Source organism: Clupea harengus, chromosome 5 (genome assembly GCF_900700415.2).
Source record: "Clupea harengus chromosome 5, Ch_v2.0.2, whole genome shotgun sequence".
NCBI classification, from domain to species: Eukaryota; Metazoa; Chordata; class Actinopteri; order Clupeiformes; family Clupeidae; genus Clupea; species Clupea harengus.
The window spans coordinates 17,162,305-17,182,610 of NC_045156.1; the positions used below are offsets into that span (position 1 = coordinate 17,162,305).

Sequence of the window (20,306 nt, forward strand, 5' to 3'; positions counted from 1 at the left end):
AGATCCAGATCTCAGGTACAAAAACACAATTTTACAATAGGGCCACACTCAATTGAACACACAAATAACTACAGATATTTAGGCTTAATAATAAATTAAAATGGAAAGTTCAATCTTGCAGTGAATGATTTGAGAGAAAAAGCACGCAGGGCTTTCTATGCCATAAAACGACAAATCCCTGTAGAAATTCCAATCCGAATCTGGCTCAAACTATTCGAATCAGTAATTGAGCCAATTGCCCTTTATGGCAGTGAGGTGTGGGGTCCACTTACAAATCAGGAATTCAACAAATGGGAAAAACATCCAATTGAGACCTTGCATGCAGAGTTCTGCAAAAGCATTTTAAAAGTCCACAGATGTGCCATACACAATGCATGCAGGGCAGAATTAGGCCAATATCCATTGATTACAAAAATACAGAAAAGGGCAATCAAATTCTGGAAACACTTAAAAGCAGTGACCCCACTCCATCATTATAAAGCCCTGCAATACCAAGAGTTGAGCAAAGATACATGTCCCCTCACTCAGCTGGTCCTGAGCCTGAGCTCTCCAGATCCCCACACACACACGAACACCCTACTAACACCTCAGGACCAGTACAGAAAGGCACCTGAAATTAGGATAAACTAAATTGGAAAAACAATTAAGAAAAATTACATAAGCCATTGGAAAACACAAACAAAAACACAAAGTAAGATGCAATTCTATTTGGCCCTAAACAGAAATTATGATTTAGCACCCTATTTGACCCTGATCACAGACAAAAATCTGAGAACCACGTTGACAAAGTACAGACTCAGTGAACACAGCCTGGCCATAGAGGTGGGTAGGCACAGACAAACCTGGCTGCCCAAGGAAAACAGACTGTGCCCCCATTGCGAACAAGGAACAGTAGAGACAGAGCTGCACTTCCTGACACAGTGCACAAAATACGAGGACATAAGACTAAATTATTTTAAAAAGATTAGTGAGGCCCTCCCTGAGTTCCTGCTTGCGAGCAGTGAGGAGAGGCTTTCATACCTCACCGGAGAAATAGAGGAATGCCTTGTCCTTGCTGCACAATATGTATCTTCCTGCCATAAACGGAGGGAGAGCCCATAAAAAAAATAAAAAATAAAAATAAATAAATAAATACAAAAATAATTAAATTCATGTATGTTCATGTCTGTTGTTGTTGTTGTTGTTGTTAATCCCCCTGATAATTATTAGATAATTATTATGTATTTGTATTATTGTTCCCACTTCTCCCTTTACCCTTCTGATGTACCCTGTGTAAAGATATATGTATTGTTTATGTAATCGCTTTTATGTATCAAACCCAAATGCTTTGGCAATACTGTACATCGTTATGGTCATGCCAATAAAGCTTCTTTTGAATTTAATTGAATTGAGAGCGAGAGAGAGAGAGAGAGAGAGAGAGAGAGACAGGTGAGAGAGAGACATGCTGTTACAGGAGAGAGAGAGAGAGAGACAGGAGAGAGAGAGAGCGAGACAGGAGAGAGAGAGAGACATGCTGCTACAGGAGAGAGAGAGAGAGAGAGAGAAAGAGAGAGAGACCACCCCGAACCATTCCACTTGGAATTCTGCAAAAATATACTGGGTGTAAACAGGAGTTGCCCTAACAGAGCGTGTAGAGCAGAGTTGGGAAGATACCCACTCCTTCTAGACATACAAAAGAGAGCAGCAAAATTCTGGAACCATCTGCAAACAAGCAAACCAGACAGGCACCACCACACTGCTGCCCAACTAAGGGATGGACACCCAGAGAGAGACCCCTTCAACTACCTTGTCCAAAAACATGGGCTCAGCAAGAAAGACTTAAGCATTGCCTCAAAACTAAAACAGTTAAAAGAAAGCTGTATAGAAAATTACACTAACTGCTGGAAGAATCAAATGAAAGAATCCAGCAAGCTAAATGTATACAGAACATTAAAAAAGACTGCAAATTGGCACCATACTTAATCCAAATAAAAAATTATGAACGAAGAATTCTATTAACAAAGTACAGGCTCAGCGACCATAGTCTTGCAGTAGAAAAGGGGCGACACAGACAATGCTGGGTGGCTCCCGAAGGGAGACTATGCGTCCACTGCAATATTAACGCTGTCGAAAATGAGCCTCATTTTTCTGACGGAATGTACAAAATACCACAATATAAGAAATGCATATTACAAACAATTTGAAGACATCCATCCAGGTTTCATAAACCTAACGAACCAACAAAAACTACCATTCCTCCTGGGGGAAATAGAGACCTGTAACATTGTAGCCTCTGAATATGTGCAGTCCTGCCACATCCTCCGAGAGCAGGCCATACCATCAGTAAACATAGGCCTGAACTCATAGGTTTTTTTTAAATTTATTTATTTATTTTTTATCCTTATCTATTATATGTTTTTTCTTTACGTAATTATTATAATTGTAATGTTTTTTTCTTTAAACATCTTTATTTTATGTTTTTTTATTTTTATTTTTTTTATTTAATTAACTTATCTGTTCCTGTATTACCATTTGTTGTTATTATTGTTGTTATTATTATTGTTCTTATTTTTTAAGTGCTTTGGCAACAGTGTACCATACATTCATGCCAATAAAGCCATTGAAATTGAAATTGAGACAGGAGAGAGAGAGAGAGAGAGAGAGAAAGACAGGAGAGAGAGAGAGAGACAGGAGAGAGAGACAGGTGAGAGAGAGAGAGAGACAGGAGAGCGAGAGACATGCTGCTACAGGAGAGAGAGAGAGAGAGAGATTTTTTTTTGATTTTTCAACAACTTTTTATTATAAGCTTTGAAAAATACACAAGAACATTATCAGATCATTTGACACAATATTGAATGAATAAATATACAAAAGAAATACAAAAAACAAAACATACAATTTAATCAGGGGATCCAGCCCTCTTCAAAAAAGTAGCAAAATACAAATTTTCATCCTCAATTTTACATAGCGAACCACATTGACACCATGTCTGTTCAAATGAATCAAGGTTTTTCATTGACTTATAGAAACGAAAATCAATTAAAATACGAGATCTCACTAAAATTGAGAAAACTAATACCACGTCTTCACTAGACATTTGCTCAACTTTGTTTCTTCGACTGACATAGATAGCCATTTTTGCTTGACCAAGAATGAAATTTATCAGTTGGCATTTATGACGTCGTTTCTGTACATATTTAAAACCAAAGATAAAAGTCTCTGATGAAAAGATTTCGTGAAGCTGAACAAAGAGCATTTGCAAAATAGCAAATAAAGGTCTTAGCCTCACACACTGCATAAAAGCATGAAATACAGTTTCTCTTGAAAAACAAAATGGGCACTCTTGGCCTACATCGGGGTTTAAAACAGAAAACAAATGCATTGACTGCAACAGCACCATGCAGAATTCTCCACTGCAAATCCCCAATTTTCTTTGTCAATGGTGACTTGTAAAACGCTCTCCATTGGGGTTTAAAACTCTCCTCTACCTGCAAAACAGTACGCCAGGGTGTGTCTGTTCTCTTGTCCAGTATCTTTCTATTTAGGGACTTAACACACGTTTGGTACAAGGCTTTACCCTTTGCTGGCTTTGGACCCAAGAATGTCAATTCATCACATTGCAAATAAATCCCAGTGCAATCCATAAGATTGGGAGACAAAGTAAAGTTAGGGAAAGGATCACTGCAGTCTGGACTGCACAACCCACTGTTGAAGTCTCCCAGCATTTGTAACTCTCCACTTGTTAATGAAGCCCGCCATTTCTCCAGGAGTTGGGCAATAACACGGATGGATCTCACACCCAAATGATCTGCAACATTCCTGGTATTCCCAAAGTCTGATCCAGCCAACCAGCCAAGTCGCCTAGTGTGGTGACTCCAGACCTGAGCAGGCTAAAAGTAACTGCATGAATTGGCTTTTCACAAGTTATGTCCAGTCTTGAGCCATAGATCAGAGGTTCCTTTAAAAACCAGTAAAGAGAACTTGTGCTGTGTGCCCTTTGTACTGTTAAAAGAGACCAGACTTTAAAAAGATTTGAGTAAAATATGGGGAATCTGCTCAGGTTAATCTTCTTCGGATCCACCAAGAATAAATTCCTCTCCAGTCCCAATCCATCAAAAGTTCGTAAAATGGCACAAGCCACAGACTTCCAACCACAGTCCACAGGCCCTGTGAGTAGACGCTGCACAAACTGTAGGCGAAAAGCCGCTGTTCTGCTCTGTAAGTGAATAAGTCCATGTCCACCTTCCCCTTTGGGCAGATATAAAACATTCTGTGGTACCCAATGCAGATTGTCCCAGAAGAAGTTGACCAAGATTGACTGGATTTTAGACAGCAGGTGTGTTGGGGGATCTATACAAGCAAGCCGATGCCAGAGGGAGGATGCAGCCAAATTGTTAATAATAAGGACACGCCCTCTGTAAGACAATTTACTAATTAAAAACTTCCAGTTGTGAAGGCGTCCCTTTATTTTTTCTACAGAACCTTCAAAGTTTTTCTGTATGAACTTTTCATCCCCTAGAAATACTCCAAGATATTTGAAACCTTCCCTGGTCCAATGTAAGCTATCTGGTAAACTTGGCCCTCCATCTGACCACTTCCCGACCAGCATAGCTGTACTTTTAGACCAGTTAACTTTTGCAGAGGAAATGGCTCTAAAATCTTCAAACATATTCAACATCACATTCACATTCCTCTGCCCGCTTACAAACACAGCAACATCATCTGCATATGCAGACACCTGAAAGGCATTTCCACAATTTGGAATAGTCACCCCATGTAGCTCTTTTCTTAGCCTTATTAAAAGGGGCTCTATTGCCAAGGTATATAGCATACCAGACAAGGCACATCCTTGTCTAACACCCCTATGAACTTTAAAAGGAGCACACAAGTCACCATTAACTTTGAGCATACTCTCAACGTCACAGTACAGAACTCTTATTAAATCAATAAAATGTGGACTAAAACCAAAAGCTGCCAGAACACTCCACAAATAGTTGTGCTCAACCCTGTCAAATGCCTTCTCTTGGTCTATAGATACCAGACCAAACTCCAGGTTAAAAAACTTGCCTAAATCAAAGATATCTCTGATAAAAGAGATAGTATTGTGAATTAGTCTACCTGGTACACAATAGGTTGGTCAGGGTGGATGACCTGCTCCAAAACCTTGCTCAGTCTATTGGCCAATGTTTTTAGAGAGCAGTTTTATACTCACTACAGAGTAATGACACAGGACTCCATGACTTTATGTCATTCAGGTCACCTTTTTTGGGCAGCAGAGAGAGCACCGCTCTGCGGCAACTCAGTGGCAGTCGCCCCTTGGCTAAACTGTCACTAAGTACAGCCAGTATATCTTCACCCATTTCGGGCCAAAAGGACTTATAAAAATCAATAGGAATGCAATCGACGCCCGGAGCTTTGGCACATTGCATCCCTTGGAGGGCTATGTCCAGTTCCTCTAGGGTCAAAGCCCTACCGAGGTCTACATTAGCCTCTGTGGACACCTGAGGTAATTTGTCAAGAAAGACACTGTCCTCAGCCTGGTTCTGGAAGATCTCGCTTTTGTATAGCTCCTCATAGAAGCCAACTGCTCTCCTGCGTATGTCGGCATGGTCAGACAGCAGTGTCCCATCATCTGAGCGTAGAGCATGAATAAATCTTTTTTGTCCATTTTTTTTCTCCAAATTAAAAAAGAATTTTTGATGGTGGCATCCATCAACTCCGCACTTTGGAAGCGGGACCTGACCAGAGCTCCCTGTGCTGTTATACCTAGTAGTTTAGCCAATTCATTCTTCTTAACTCTAAAATTTTCAGTGTGGGCCTGCTGGCCTGTGCTTTCAGCTAAGTTCTGAAGCTCAATTATTTCTTTTTCTAATGTTTCCATACTTTGAGTTATGTCCCTTGTGACATTGACAGTGTACTCTTGACTTAGCTGTCTTATCTGCACCTTGGCAAAATCCCACCACTGCTGTAATGACTGGAAGGAAGGTTTTGTTGTTCTAAAATAATTCCAAAAGTATGTGAACACATCCTTAAAATGGACATCAGACAATAAATTAGTATTAAAATGCCAGTAGGAACTTTTTGGCTTAACAGAATTTAAAGAAAATGAACAAACAACTAAACTGTGGTCTGAAAAACCAACTGGAATGATGGAGCAGTTTCTAAAAATACTACGCTGGTGTTTAAAACCATGAAACCTATCCAGTCTGGCCAAAGACAATAGTTTGTTATACGCATGAACCCATGTATACTGCCTGTCACTAGTGTGGAAATTCCTCCAAATGTCCACAAGGACATTTGAATTTTTCAACTCAATGAGCCGTCTACGTGAGGGCATGTGCGGCTCAACATGGTTCCTGTCTATGGCTTTTTCAGTGCAGTTAAAATCCCCTCCCAGAAGTAAAAACTCCTGCGAATCAAGACCATGTAAGGCATTTTCCAGACTATTTAAAAAAAGCATTCTGTCAATTGCCATAGTAGGCGCATAGACACAAATAAAAACAAAAAAATGATTTTCAAATTGGGCTTTTACTTTCAAAAGTCTACCCTTGGCAATTTCCTCAACTTGATATGATAGGGGGGTAAAAGTGCGAGAAAATAAAATAGCAACCCCACCACTATTTGAGGTGTTGTGGCTTAAAACAGACAGCCCATCAAATTCTCTTGCCCAGTCAACTGCATTCAACGCATCAGAATGCGTTTCCTGAACAAAAACAATATCAATACTTTTTTTGTTTTATCGTTTCAAACAAAACAGCTCTCTTTTTCTGTTCTCTAGCCCCGTTTATGTTTAAAGAGGCAACACAAATTTCACCCATGATAAAGAATAAAAATAAAAAGAGCTGTACACACACTTCCATCACAGAAGACAATAATTTAGGCTTTGTCATTGCTACTCAATAGAACCTTAAGCTTTGGTCAGCATTTTTCTGTTCAGTAAAACAGCCATCATGCATAAATGACCTCGTCTTCGAAGTGAACTGTTCCACATCAGGGAAATAATTCGTACATTTCTCACATGCTTTGTTTCCTTCAGAAACGTTTTAACGTCATCACTGCTGTAGGTGCGGTTAGCATACCCACTCTGACGCAAACTGCAAGTTATGCTGCAGTCTGAGAAATCGCTCTCACTCTCGGCATCAGACGAGCTTAAGTCAACGAGTTTCTTTTTAGCACTTTTATTTACATGAGAGCGTTTTCTCTTCTCTGGGGGTAGTTTAAAAATTCTTGCATCCATTTCCATTAGATTTACATCCATTGCTGTCTGGACTTCACTATTGTCAGTTAATGTAACATTGTTGTTTTGTAGAACATCTGCGCTTTCACGTTCGGCATTGTCCACAACACTTCCCTCCGTACTTGCCATCTCATTTAGTGAATCTGACGTATTTTTTTCTTGTTCCTGAGGAACATCTGCCTCGTCTGTCTCACCGGCAGTAGGTGAAATGGTTGCCGTCTCACCAGCACAAGGTTCACCAGTCTCGGCAGCCTACTTCTCCCCTGCATCACCACTAGGCCTACCAACGTTTTCGCTCTGTCCAGAAGCATTATCTGAATTTCCTCGTTTATCGGGACAAGCGCGTATGAGATGTCCAGTTAGACCGCAACCAAAACATCTCATAAAGTTCGTGGTTGCATAAACAACATAATTAAAGTTGTCAGCTTTACATTCAGTGTCAGATCTAATTCATCTTTGTTATCTTTTAAAACCATGTACACGAAACGCCTAAAAGACATGACATGTTTAAAAGCGGAGATTTACTCGCAATTGGAATCTTCTTGATCTGCGACACTACTTTACCATGCCGTGAAAGCGTTTGTAATAAAACCTCATCTTTAATGAATGGTGGTACGTTCGACAAGGTTACTCTTTTGGACGGGGTAGAAAGTGGAAGGACAGATGTGAAAACACCATTGATCGATACTCCACTTTCAACTACCTCGTTGGCCATTTCAGTGGTTCTCAAAAACAGAACAACAGCGTTGTTCATGCGGGCCGCTGATAAAATATTACCATGCCCTACAATTTCTCCAATAACCAAACTACAATCTTCTACGCTGGCAGTCGATGCAATTTTGATTCCATGACGCCTCGTAAGCTGTTCAAAACCCATACCAGGGACAGCCATATCACCAGCACAACGCTGGGAGCAGACGCCCGGAAAACACCACACACAAAACAAACAAAAACACCCTACGTGCTGTTTTCACTAACCAAAACAAAATAAACCTTAATGTTCTAGAGAAAAAAGTACATTAAATATTAGGATAGAAAAAGATAGAAAAGTCGTTCCTGGCACAGCGGCCAGTGCTCCTCACTCACTCACGTTTCCGTGTTTCCCACTCGCTCCCAGCATGCACTCAGAGAAAGCAAGAGAGAGAGAGAGAGAGAGACAGGAGAGAGAGAGGAGAGAGAGAGAGACATGCTGCTACAGGAGAGAGAGACAGGAGAGAGAGAGACATGCTGCTACAGGAGAGAGAGAGACATGCTGCTACAGGAGAGAGACAGGAGAGAGAGAGAGAACATGCTGCTACAGGAGAGAGAGAGAGACATGCTGCTACAGGAGAGAGAGAGAGAGAGAGTGCAGAGAAAAGCTCCCAACTCTGCATGTAGAGCTGAATTAGGCCAATACCCTCTAATATTAAAGATCCAAAAACAAGCCCTAAATTTCTGGAATCATATTAAAACAAGTGACCCACTCTCCTTTTCCTACAAAGCCCTATGCTGCCAGGAGTTGAACCCACAAAGGAGTCCCCTCTGCTTACTTGTCCTGAGGCTGGGTGAACCATCACCCACCCAGGTCATTACACAACGACGACCTCAGCCTCAAAACTCAAGATCTCAGATAATCAGACCCAACCAAATCATTATGAAAGAAAAAGAAAAATATAGAGATCACTGGGCAAAATTAACAAAATCCCAGAACAAATTAGAAACATATGTATCACTAAACAGACAGTACACCGTGGCAAATTACCTGACACAGTGTCTGATAAAAAAATGCGGAAAACTTTAACTAAATACAGACTGAGTGAGCACAACCTGGCAGTAGAAGTCGGCCGACACAGACAGACCTGGCTACCCAGAGAGGAGAGGCTGTGCTCCTTCTGTAACCAGGGAACAGTAGAGACGGAGCTACACTTCCTGATTTACTGCAACCATAACCAAAGTCTTAGAGACTATTATTTTGACAAAATAACACAAATATTCCCAGAATTCCAACATCTAAATGATCTGGACAGACTCTCAGTTCTACTGGGAGAGAGGGAGGACTGCTGTAGACTGGCAGCAAAATATGTATCAGCATGTCATGAGCTCCACAATAACATGAACCCCCTGTCCCAGATAACTAATATTTAATGTTTAATAATTAACAATGAACCTGTTATATGTTTCTATACCACATTGTTACCACCTATAACTTATTGTTTGTTTTTTATTTATTATGTTTATTGTGCTTGTACATTTTATGTAAACATGCTTTGGCAACGTTGTATTGTATGCAGTCATGGCAATAAAGCCTTTTGAATTTGAATTTGAATTTGAATTTGAGAGAGAGAGACAGGTGAGAGAGAGAGACAGGAGAGAGAGACAGGAGAGAGAGAGACAGGAGAGAGAGAGAGAGAGAGACAGGAGAGAGAGAGACATGCTGCTACAGGAGAGAGACAGGAGAGAGAGAGACATGCTGCTACAGGAGAGAGAGAGACAGGAGAGAGAGAGACATGCTGCTACAGGAGAGAGAGAGAGACATTGCTGCTACAGGAGAGAGAGAGAGAGAGGTGAGAGAGAGAGACAGGAGAGAGAGAGAGAACATGCTGCTACAGGAGAGAGAGAGAGAGAGAGACATGCTGGTACAGGAGAGAGAGAGACATGCTGCTACAGGAGAGAGAGACATTGACACAGACACACACACACACACATTTACGTGGTGTTTGTTTGGTTAAATCTGAACCCCTCCAGTAAGATTGGTGCCAGACTCAAGAACAAAAGTAGGAACACATAGAATGACCATAACAAAGAAGCCAAACACCACACACACACACAAACACACACACACACACACACACACACACACACACACACACACACACACATGACCATCCCTGCTCAGAGCTTACACAGAGTGTTAGTATCGCAAATGTGTGTGTGTCTGTGTGTGTGCACCACCCAAAGCAGCTTAGCATGAGGAGCGAATTGACCAAGCAGCAACATCACTGGAAATGCACAGAGATTTTGCTACGGCAGTAATGTACGTGTGTGTGTGTGTGTGTGTTTGGCTTCTTTGTTATGGTCACTCTATGTGTGTGTGTGTGTAAAGGGGTTTAATGTTGCAATATTATGTCCTGGTGAGTCCCCCATGCACACGTGCCACGTGCCGTGGCCATCAAATGCCAGCGGTGGAGAGCGGTGGGGGGCTGGGGGGTTAATCCAGGCGGAACAGCAGGAGTATTACTCTAATCCCAGCTGAATGACGGACGGGCAGCGCCGCAGATTACACTGATTTCCACTCACCACACCCACACCCCATACACACCACACACACCCCATATACACTACACACAACACACCACACGCACACTCCATACACCCCATACACACAACACACACACATACTCCACACACCCCATACACATACACTCTCCACACACCCCATACACACAACACACACCACACACACACTCTCCACACACCCCATACACACAACACACACACTCTCCACACACCCCATATACACCACACACACTCCATATACACTACACACACACACACACCACACACACACTCTCCACACACCCCCGTACATACCACAAACACTCCACACACTCCATATACACTACACACCACATACACACACACACCACACACACACTCCACACACCCCATACACACAACACACACTCCATACACACACTCCACACACACTCCATACACACACTCCCCTACTCACCACACACACACTCTATACACACCCCTTGACCTCAATACAGACACACACACAAAAAAAGGACAGAGTTCTGGATGGTCTGAAGAGTGTTGTTATTTTGGTGAAAAGTGTTGTTATTTGGGGAGAGTGTTGTTTGGGGAGAGTGTTGATATTTGGGGAGAGTGTTGTTATTTGGGGGAGAGTGTTGTTATTTTTGGTGAAAAGTGTTGTTGTTTGGGGGAGAGTGTTGTTTGGGTGAGAGTGTTGTTTGGGGGAGAGTGTTGTTATTTGGGGGAGAGTGTTGTTATTTTGGGGAGAGTGTTGTTATTTGGGGGAGAGTGTTGTTATTTTGAGAAAGAGTGTTGTTATTTTGGGAGAGTGTTGTTGTTTGGGGGAGAGTGTTGTTGTTTGGGGCAGAGTGCTGTTTGGTCGGAGTGGGTTCTTCAGTAGTCTGCGGTTCTTTAACTTCAGGTGTATGCTGTCTGTTGTTCTGCAGGTGAACGATGTGAATTTTGAGAACATGAGTAACGATGACGCAGTCAGAGTTCTCCGAGAGATCGTCTCCAAGCCTGGGTAAGGACCGTCTCTCTCTCTCACACACACACACACACACACACACACACACACACACTGGCTCTTTCCTTAGATAGGCCTGTCAATCAGAGGCCGGTAACTTGCCCAAGGCTGCCAAATACACACACACTTATACGCAGATATACACACACACACACACACACACAACACACACACACACAGCAAACCCTCACATGCTCATGTGGACTTCTTGGGTTCTTTAATAAAGTTATTTTTCTTATTGGACATACCTCTAACTGTTAGGTGTGTGTGTGTGTGTATGTGTTTATGTATGTGTGTGTGTGTGTGTGTGTGTGTGTTCTTGCAGACCCATCAGTCTAACAGTGGCTAAGTTGCTGGGACCCCTCCCCCGTAGTTACTTTGCCATACCTCGTGGTGAGTACACACACACACACACCACCCACACACACACACCACACACACACACACACACACACATATACCTGCTCACACATGGAAATGTACTTTTCATTAATTGTATTCAGAAGGATGCCTGTTCTCTCCCCGTGTGTGTGTGTGTGTGTGTGTGTGTGTGTGTTTCTGTGTGTGTGTGTGTTTGTGTGTGTGTGTGTGTGTGGTTTCTGTGTGTGTGTGTGTGTGTGTGTTTCTGTGGTTCTGTGTGTGTGTGTGTGTTTTCTGTGTGTGTGTGTATGTGTGTGTGTGTGTGTGTGTGTGTGTGTGTGTGTGTGTATGTGTGTGTGTGTGAGAGTGTGTGTGAGAGTGTATGTGTGTGTGTGAGAGTGTGGTGTGTGTGTGTGTGTATGTGTGTGTTGTGTGTGTGTGGTGTGTGTGTGTGTGTGTGTGGTTCTGGACTGCAGCTGAACCGGTACGGCCCATAGACCCAGCTGCCTGGATCTCTCATACTACCGCACTGACCGGCTCCTTCCCCCCAATACGGTAGTCAAGGTTACAGTTCACACATCGCCAAACGCCTACACACACACACACACACACACACACACTCACACACTCACACACAGACCACATTCACACACACACACCATCTCACACACAGACACACGCTCACACACACACACACACACACTCACACTCACACACACACAGACACAGACACACACTCACACAACACACACACACAACACACTCACACTCACATCTCCACCACCACACACACACACACAAGCTCACATCACTAAACATCCTAACTAACACATACAAACACATTCACATCACTTAACATTCCTAACTGTGTGTGTGTGTGTGTGTGTTTGTTTGACAGAGTTTGATGACCTGCCCCTCACAGTGGGAAGACAGACATGGCAACCATCGTCAAGGTGATGCAGCTGCCTGGGATCCGGCCTGGAGATACAGAGACCGCATGTGGCTTCAAGATCACCATTCACTGGTGCTACCATCGGTTAGTGTGTGTGTGTGTGGTGTGTGTGTGTGTGTGTGTGTGTGTGTGTGTGTGTGTTGTGGCCCAAGATCACCTGATGCTGTCAACGTTTATTTAGAAAAGTGTCACATTTCCCCTCACTGATGTTATTATGAACTGGCTCTGTTGTGTGTGTGTGTGTGTGTGTGTGTTATGTGGCTCTATGGACTGCCTGAACCCTATAGATCCTTTTCAAACAATATTTGGATCTTGCCATGATATGTGTCTTTACATGCCAATCCATATGGAGTATTTAAGTGTGTGTGTGGTGTGTGTGTGTGTGTGTGTGTGTGTGTGTGTGTGTGTGTGTGTGTGTGCAGGAGCTGAGGTGGTTTGACTGGCTGTACTCCCGAGTGGAGGGCTTTAAGGATCGGCGTGACGCTCGGAAATACGCCCAGCAGCCTCCTGAAGCACGGCTACCTCAGAACACACACGTCAACAAGATCACCTTCTCAGAAGCATGCTACTACACCTTTGGATACCTGTGTCAGAGTGCGTACACACACACACACACACACACACACACACCGTCAACAAGATCACCTTTCAGAGCAGTGCTACTACACTTTGGAGACCTGTGTCAGAGTATGTACACACACACACACACACACACACACACACACATACCGTCAACAAGATCACGTCTCAGAGCAGTGCTACTAACACCTTTGGAGACCTGTGTCAGAGTATGTACACACACACACACCACACACACACACACACACACACACACACACACACACACACACACACACACTGTCAACAAGATCACCTTCTTAGAGCAGTGCATCCACACGCACACAAGGCCCTGGGTTCGAATCCCGGTCGTTCCAGGTCCTTTCTGTGTGGAGTTTGCATGTTCTCCCTGTGCCTGCGTGGGTTTACTCCGGGTACTCCGGTTTCCCCCACCATCATATAGACATGCATCGCATTGTATGAATATGAATGAATGTTGGTGGTGGTCGGAGGGGCCGTAGGCGCTGATTGGCAGCCACGCTTCTGTCAGTCTGCCCCAGGCAGTGTTAATTTTGGCAGCTATTTTAGATTTAGTCTTAGTCTTAGTCTTTAGACGAAAATGCATATTAGTTTTAGTCACTTTTAGTCATTTTTATCCTGCTTAGTTTTAGTCTAGTTTTAGTCGACGAAAACTCAGAACATTTTAGTCTAGTTTTAGTCGACGAAGTCTCATAACATTTTAGTCTAGTTTTAGTCACATTAAACTAAAAATTAAGTCCATCTTATAGTCACATTAAACTCCTTTCCATCCCTTCTCAGGCCCGGGGACCCCTTGTGTTGTGTCTACAACTGCATAATAGTCAAGCTTGCAGTACTTAAACTGGTGGATGCAATTAGTCTCTAAGATACAGATCTCCTATGCCTACAGCTGAATTCCAATGAGTTCAATGTAAATAATAAATTTTAAGGCAATACTTAATTAACAGTATTATCATTAAAATATAAGAGAATATCAAGTCTAGATTTTGAAGATTCAAATGATCTGATAACACAATACAACTACTATGCCTACCTGGCCTTAGTTAAATCAACCACATATCCTCCATATGAATTGCTGTGCAATCTGATAACCAACATACAGTATTTAGCTAGACGGATAGTTTGAGAGTTGAAAGTAGTGCCAATGATAATAACAATTGCATAAATAGACAAGGATATGTAAACCAATCACATATTCATTTATTTTTTCTTGATTAATGTCATGCGTGGCCTGTCCTATAGTCCATTCTGCAATGTGTTTACTAGCTAGTTATCGATAGCTAGTATAACTTAGCTATGCTACCTCATAGTTAGCCAACGTTAGCTAGCTAAAAGTTTTGGAACTCATTTGCCAAGCCAAACGGGAGGTTTCAATCGAAAATGACTAGCTAGTTATCCAAGCTGACACAACCTATACACTCGACTGCCCCTTTGAAGTTAACTTAACGTTGGCTAATATATTCGAATAACTAGTTAACATTAGCTAATTATCATTGACAGTTACTAGCTATTATAAAACAATTGGGTTCTATTGAATTATTTAGCTGTTTCTGATTGGACAAGAGACGTTCCATGAGTTGGAATATCCCAGGACATCCCAACTCGGACTTTTCACAGCTAATAATAAATCACTCCGCGATGAAACATTCTATAGCACGTTGATACAATTAAGCGATAACCGTTAATTCAAAGTTCTTATAATTCCAAAAGACGTTGACAATGGAACTATTTTTTTGTTGCGGAGAAACAATGGCGAAATAAATTTTTTTTAATCAATAACTTCGTGTTTATATGTTAATTGGTTGACTATAAAATTGTTTTATAAAAGCAATATAGTACTCGTGCGAGTGGGGTAGGTAAGGGATATTCCCACGGGTGTTGTTGCCTGCGCCACTCGGCCTCCGGCCTCGTGGCTACGGCCGAACACCACCCGTGGGAATATCCTTACCTACCCACTCGCACTCGTACTATATTGCTTAAATTTACCTTGGCATAAATGGCAGGGTTGTCTTGTGCGCTTTCAGGTGCCTCTTGTTGTGTTCTTCCCACCTATTTTGAAGCCACAAGGTTTCTCTCCGGTTATTGCGGTGCATTGTGTTTTATTTTCTGTCAAGTTATAATTAAAGACTGTCCAGATATCTATTCCTATTTGTCTTCCAGTACCGAGTGCTTGAACTTCAGCCATCATAACGTTCAGCCATAGGGCGTCACTTGCATGTCTGGCCATCTCAGGGAGTGGAGGAGGGATAGATACAGGACCGGGCAACATTCAACCAATGATGTGCATACAAGTTTAGAAAAAAAAAACAATTGTGATTTAGTCAACCACCAACATTTTCGTCTCGTCTCGTCAACGAAAGTTAAAATAGATTTAGTCATAGTTTTTATTTATAAAGATCCGTTTTCGTCACGTCTTAGTCTCGTCTTAGTCACGGGAAAAAGGTCGTTAACGAATATTTTTCGTCATAGTTTTCGTCAACGAAATTAACACTGGCCCCAGGGCAGCTGTGGCTACTGATGTAGCTTACCACCACCGGTATGACTGTGTATGAATGACTACTGGACTCTGGACTCTGTAAAGCGACTTCGGGTATTTACACAGACATGGCTTCTCTGAATCTGAACGACGGCTCCAGTGGGGGGGGCACAGAGCAGGACACCCTGGCCCCCCTCCCCCTCCCTCCACCAACCCGTGGCCCCTGGGGGGCCAGCCCTTCCCCTACCCGCCCTACTCCACAGCGCCCCAGGGCTTCCCCCCGGGCTACTCCGACCCCTGCCACAGCTTCCACAGCGGCAGCGCAGGCAGCCACAACAGCGAGGGTGTGTAAGCGATATGTGTGTGTGTGTTGTGTGTGTGTGTGTGTGTGTGTATGTGTGTGTGTGTGTGTGTGTTGGGATGGAATGGAGACAGAGGAAGCTCTGACTGGCCTTGGTCATGTAACTGCATGCTCACACCCCACAGGTCAAAGGTTATTACTATGACAACATTGTCTCATCTTACAGTTTTTCATTCATTCATTTTCACCCTGACATCTCTGTCCCTCTCTCTCTTCTATGAGAATGTCTCGCCCTCTTGACCTTCTCCTTCCCTCCACCTCTCTCTTCTCTCTTTCTCTCAACCCCTCCATCAAAATAGCTCTCTCCCTCTCTCTCATCCTCTCCCCCCTCTCTCTCCCTCTCTCTCTCTCCCCCCCTCTCTCTCTCCCTCTCTCTCATCCTCTCTCTCCCTCCTTATCTCTCTCTCTCCCTCTCTCTCTCTCCCTCCTTCTCTCTATCCCTCTCTCTCATCCTCCCTCTTCCCCCCCTCTCTCCCTCCCCCTCTCTCATCCTCTCTCTCCCTCTCTCTCTCTCCCCCCTCTCTCTCTCCCTCTCTCCCTCTCTCTATTGTGCTCTTGGTTAACCCTAGCCCTTAAGACAGCAGTGACTTACTGCGCCCTACTCCTGAGATATAAAACTGGAGAATAAAGAGTTTCTTACCGTTTCAAAACCTCAGAGAGAAGAGTCAGGCCATGAAATTGTACTTTGGAGATTCAGAATGATACAGAATAATAGTATAGTATTAGTATAGTGTAGTATAGTGTAGTGTAGTGTAGTAAAGTATCCCAATTTGATAATCAAGAAAGAAAAAGAAGTTATTGTAAAAACAATAGGAAAATGAAGTTATTGTAAAAACTCAATCTTTATCGGTGTTGAGGCTTCTGCCACACAGTGTATGTGTGTGTGTGTGTGTGTGTGTGTGTGTGACTGCTGCAGCTCTAGCTCTCAAAACATCTGATGCTTCTGCTCACTTTTAGAAATTGGGCCAAGGTTGAAAATGATTGTGTGGTGTCTGTATGTGTGTGTGTAACCGTGTTTCATGAGTGTATGTGTGTGTGTGTGTTGTGTAAGGAGAAGTGTGTAGCCATGTGGTTGGTGTATGTGAGTGTGTGTGGTGTGTGTGAGGTGTGTGTAACTGTGTTGTTCCCTCTCTCTCTGTGGACCATGGCAGACTGATGAGGAAGTGTGTGTGTGTGTGTGTGTGTGTGAGGAGAAGTGTGTGTAGCCATGTGGTTGGTGTATGTGAAGGAGGTGTGTGTGTGTGTGTGTGAGGTGTGTGTAACTGTGTTGTTCCCTCTCTCTCTGTGGACCATGGCAGACTGATGAGGAAGTGTGTGTGTGTGTGTGTGTGTGAGGAGAAGTGTGTGTAGCCATGTGGTTGGTGTATGTGAAGGAGGTGTGTGTGTGTGTGTGTGAGGGTGTGTGTAACTGTGTTGTTCCCTCTCTCTCTGTGCACCATGGCAGACTGATGAGGAGTGTGTGTGTGTGTGTGTGAGGAGAAGTGTGTGTAGCCATGTGGTTGGTGTATGTGAAGGAGGTGTGTGTGTGTGTGTGTGTGAGGTGTGTGTAACTGTGTTGTTCCCTCTCTCTCTGTGGACCATGGCAGACTGATGAGGAAGTGTGTGTGTGTGTGTGTGTGAGGAGAAGTGTGTGTAGCCATGTGGTTGGTGTATGTGAAGGAGGTGTGTGTGTGTGTGTGTGAGGTGTGTGTAACTGTGTTGTTCCCTCTCTCTCTGTGCACCATGGCAGACTGATGAGGAGGTGTGTGTGTGTGTGTGTGAGGAGAAGTGTGTGTAGCCATGTGGTTGGTGTATGTGAGGAGGTGTGTGTGTGTGTGTGAGGTGTGTGTAACTGTGTTGTTCCCTCTCTCTCTGTGGACCATGGCAGACTGATGAGGAGATAACTCCAGTCATGGGTGTCCGGTAAGACACACACCTTTTCACTCCCAACCTCAACCTCAACTTCTCTTTCGCTGTCTCTCTCTCCCTCTCGCCATTTCTCTCACTCTCTCCCCTTCTCTCTCTATCTCTTGCTCTCTCTGTCTCATTCTCTCCTTTTCACTCTTTTTTCTCTCTCTCGCTCTCTCTCTCTACCTCCCTCTCTCTCTCCCCTCCCTCTCTCTCCACTCTCCCCTCCCTCTCTCCCTCATTCTCCCCCTCCCTCCATCTCTCTCTCTCTCCCCTCTCTCTCTCTCCCCCTCTCCCTCTCTCCCTCTTTCTCCCCTCCCTCCCTCTCTCTCTCTCTCTCCCCTCTCTCTCTCTCCCCTCTCCCTCTCTCTCTCTCTCTCTCCCTTTCCATCTCTCTCCCCCTCCCTCTCTCTCCCACTCTCCCCCTCCCTCTCTCCGTCTTTCCCTCTTTCTCCCCTCCCTCCCTCTCTCTCTCTCCCCCTCTCTCTCTCTCCCTTTCCATCTCTCTCTCTCCCTTTCCATCTCTCTCTCTCTCTCCCTTTCCATCTCTCCCCCCCTCTCTCTCTCTCCCTCTCTCTCTCTCCCTCTCCCTCTCTCTGTCAGGATTGCTTTCCTCCACCCTTGTTCCTCCATGTTGGCTCCTCCATGCTCTGCTCCTGGTCCTGATCCCAGCATGTTGGCTGCAGTGTGGTGCAGTGTGTCTGTCTGTATTTGTGTGTGGTGTGCTCTGAGTGTGTGTGTGTGTTTACTTGTGTGTGGTGTGCTCTGATTGTGTGTGTGTGTGTGTTTGTGTGTATGTGTGTGTTTACTTGTGTGTGGTGTGCTCTGAGTGTGTGACACTTTAGTAGCTCTCCTATGTGTAACTGATGCATCGAGTAGAAATCACTTAGTGTTAGATTGGTGTGTCTGTTAGATTGGTGTGTGTGTTAGATTGGTGTTAGATTGGTGTGTGTGTTAGATTGGTGTGAGTGTTAGATTGGTGTGTGTGTTAGATTGGTGTGAGTGTTAGATTGGTGTGTGTGTTAGATTGGTGTGTGTGTGTGTTAGATTGGTGTGTGTGTTAGATTGGTGTTAGATTGGTGTGTGTGTGTGTTTGGTGTGTGTGTTAGATTGGTGTGAGTGTTAGATTGGTGTGTGTGTTAGATTGGTGTGTGTGTTAGATTTGTGTGTGTGTGTTAGATTGGTGTGTGTGTTAGATTGGTGTGTGTGTGTGTTAGATTTAGATTGGTGTGTGTGTTAGATTGGTGTGTGAGTGTTAGATTAGTGTTTTGTGTGTTGTTGGTGTGTGTGTTAGATTGGTGTGTGTGTTAGATTGGTGTGTGTGTTGTGTGTGTGTTAGATTGGTGTGTGTGTTAGATTGGTGTGTGTGCGTGTGTTAGATTGGTGTGTGTGTTAGATTGGTGTGTGTGTGTGTGTGTGTTATATTGGTGTGTGTGTTAGATTGGTGTGTGTGTTAGATTGGTGTGTGTGTGTGTGTTAGATTGGTGTGAGTGTTAGATTGGTGTGTGTGTGTGTGTGTGTTAGATTGGTGTGTGTGTTAGATTGGTGTGTGTGTGTGTGTGTTAGATTGGTGTGTGTGTTAGATTGGTGTGTGTGTTAGATTGGTGTGTGTGTGTGTGTGTGTGTGTTAGATTGGTGTGTGTGTTAGATTGGTGTTAGATTGGTGTGTGTGTTAGATTGGTGTGTGTGTTAGATTGGTGTGTGTGTGTGTTAGATTGGTGTTAGTTTGTGTGTGTGTGTGTGTGTTAGATTGGTGTGTGTGTTAGATTGGTGTGTGTGTGTGTTAGATTGGTGTTAGATTGGTGTGTGTGTGTTAGATTGGTGTGAGTGTGTGTGGTGTGTTAGATTGGTGTGTGTTAGATTGGTGTGTGTGTGTGTGTGTGTGTGTGTGTGTGTGTTAGATTGGTGTTAGATTGGTGTGTGTGTTAGATTGGTGTGAGTGTGTGTGTGTGTTAGATTGGTGTGTGTGTTAGATTGGTGTGTGTGTTAGATTGGAGTGTGTGTTAGATTGGTGTGTGTGTTAGATTGGAGTGTGTGTGTGTGTGTGTGTGTGTGTTAAGAGGTCTGGGGGGAGTCCTTAACCATCTCATGCTGATGTCATCAATCACTCATCACACATCAGTCATCGCCATCCCACTCTCTTGCCTCATCAGCGCCCCTAGCTGCGGTGACTGCCATATGACTGGGAGGAGT

At 43.6% G+C, this 20,306-nt stretch overlaps 1 protein-coding gene across 1 annotated transcript in view; it reads left to right on the top strand.

Annotated features, from left to right (window-relative positions):
• Nucleotides 1–20,306, top strand: part of dvl1b (dishevelled segment polarity protein 1b) — a 56,688-nt gene that overhangs the window by 23,362 nt on the left and 13,020 nt on the right. The window contains 10 exon segments of the mRNA XM_042707838.1: nucleotides 11,401–11,477; nucleotides 11,806–11,873; nucleotides 12,317–12,398; nucleotides 12,763–12,808; nucleotides 12,811–12,899; nucleotides 13,223–13,289; nucleotides 13,291–13,327; nucleotides 13,330–13,386; nucleotides 15,992–16,057; nucleotides 16,060–16,209. Coding sequence (XP_042563772.1) covers nucleotides 11,401–11,477; nucleotides 11,806–11,873; nucleotides 12,317–12,398; nucleotides 12,763–12,808; nucleotides 12,811–12,899; nucleotides 13,223–13,289; nucleotides 13,291–13,327; nucleotides 13,330–13,386; nucleotides 15,992–16,057; nucleotides 16,060–16,209 — 739 coding nt within the window.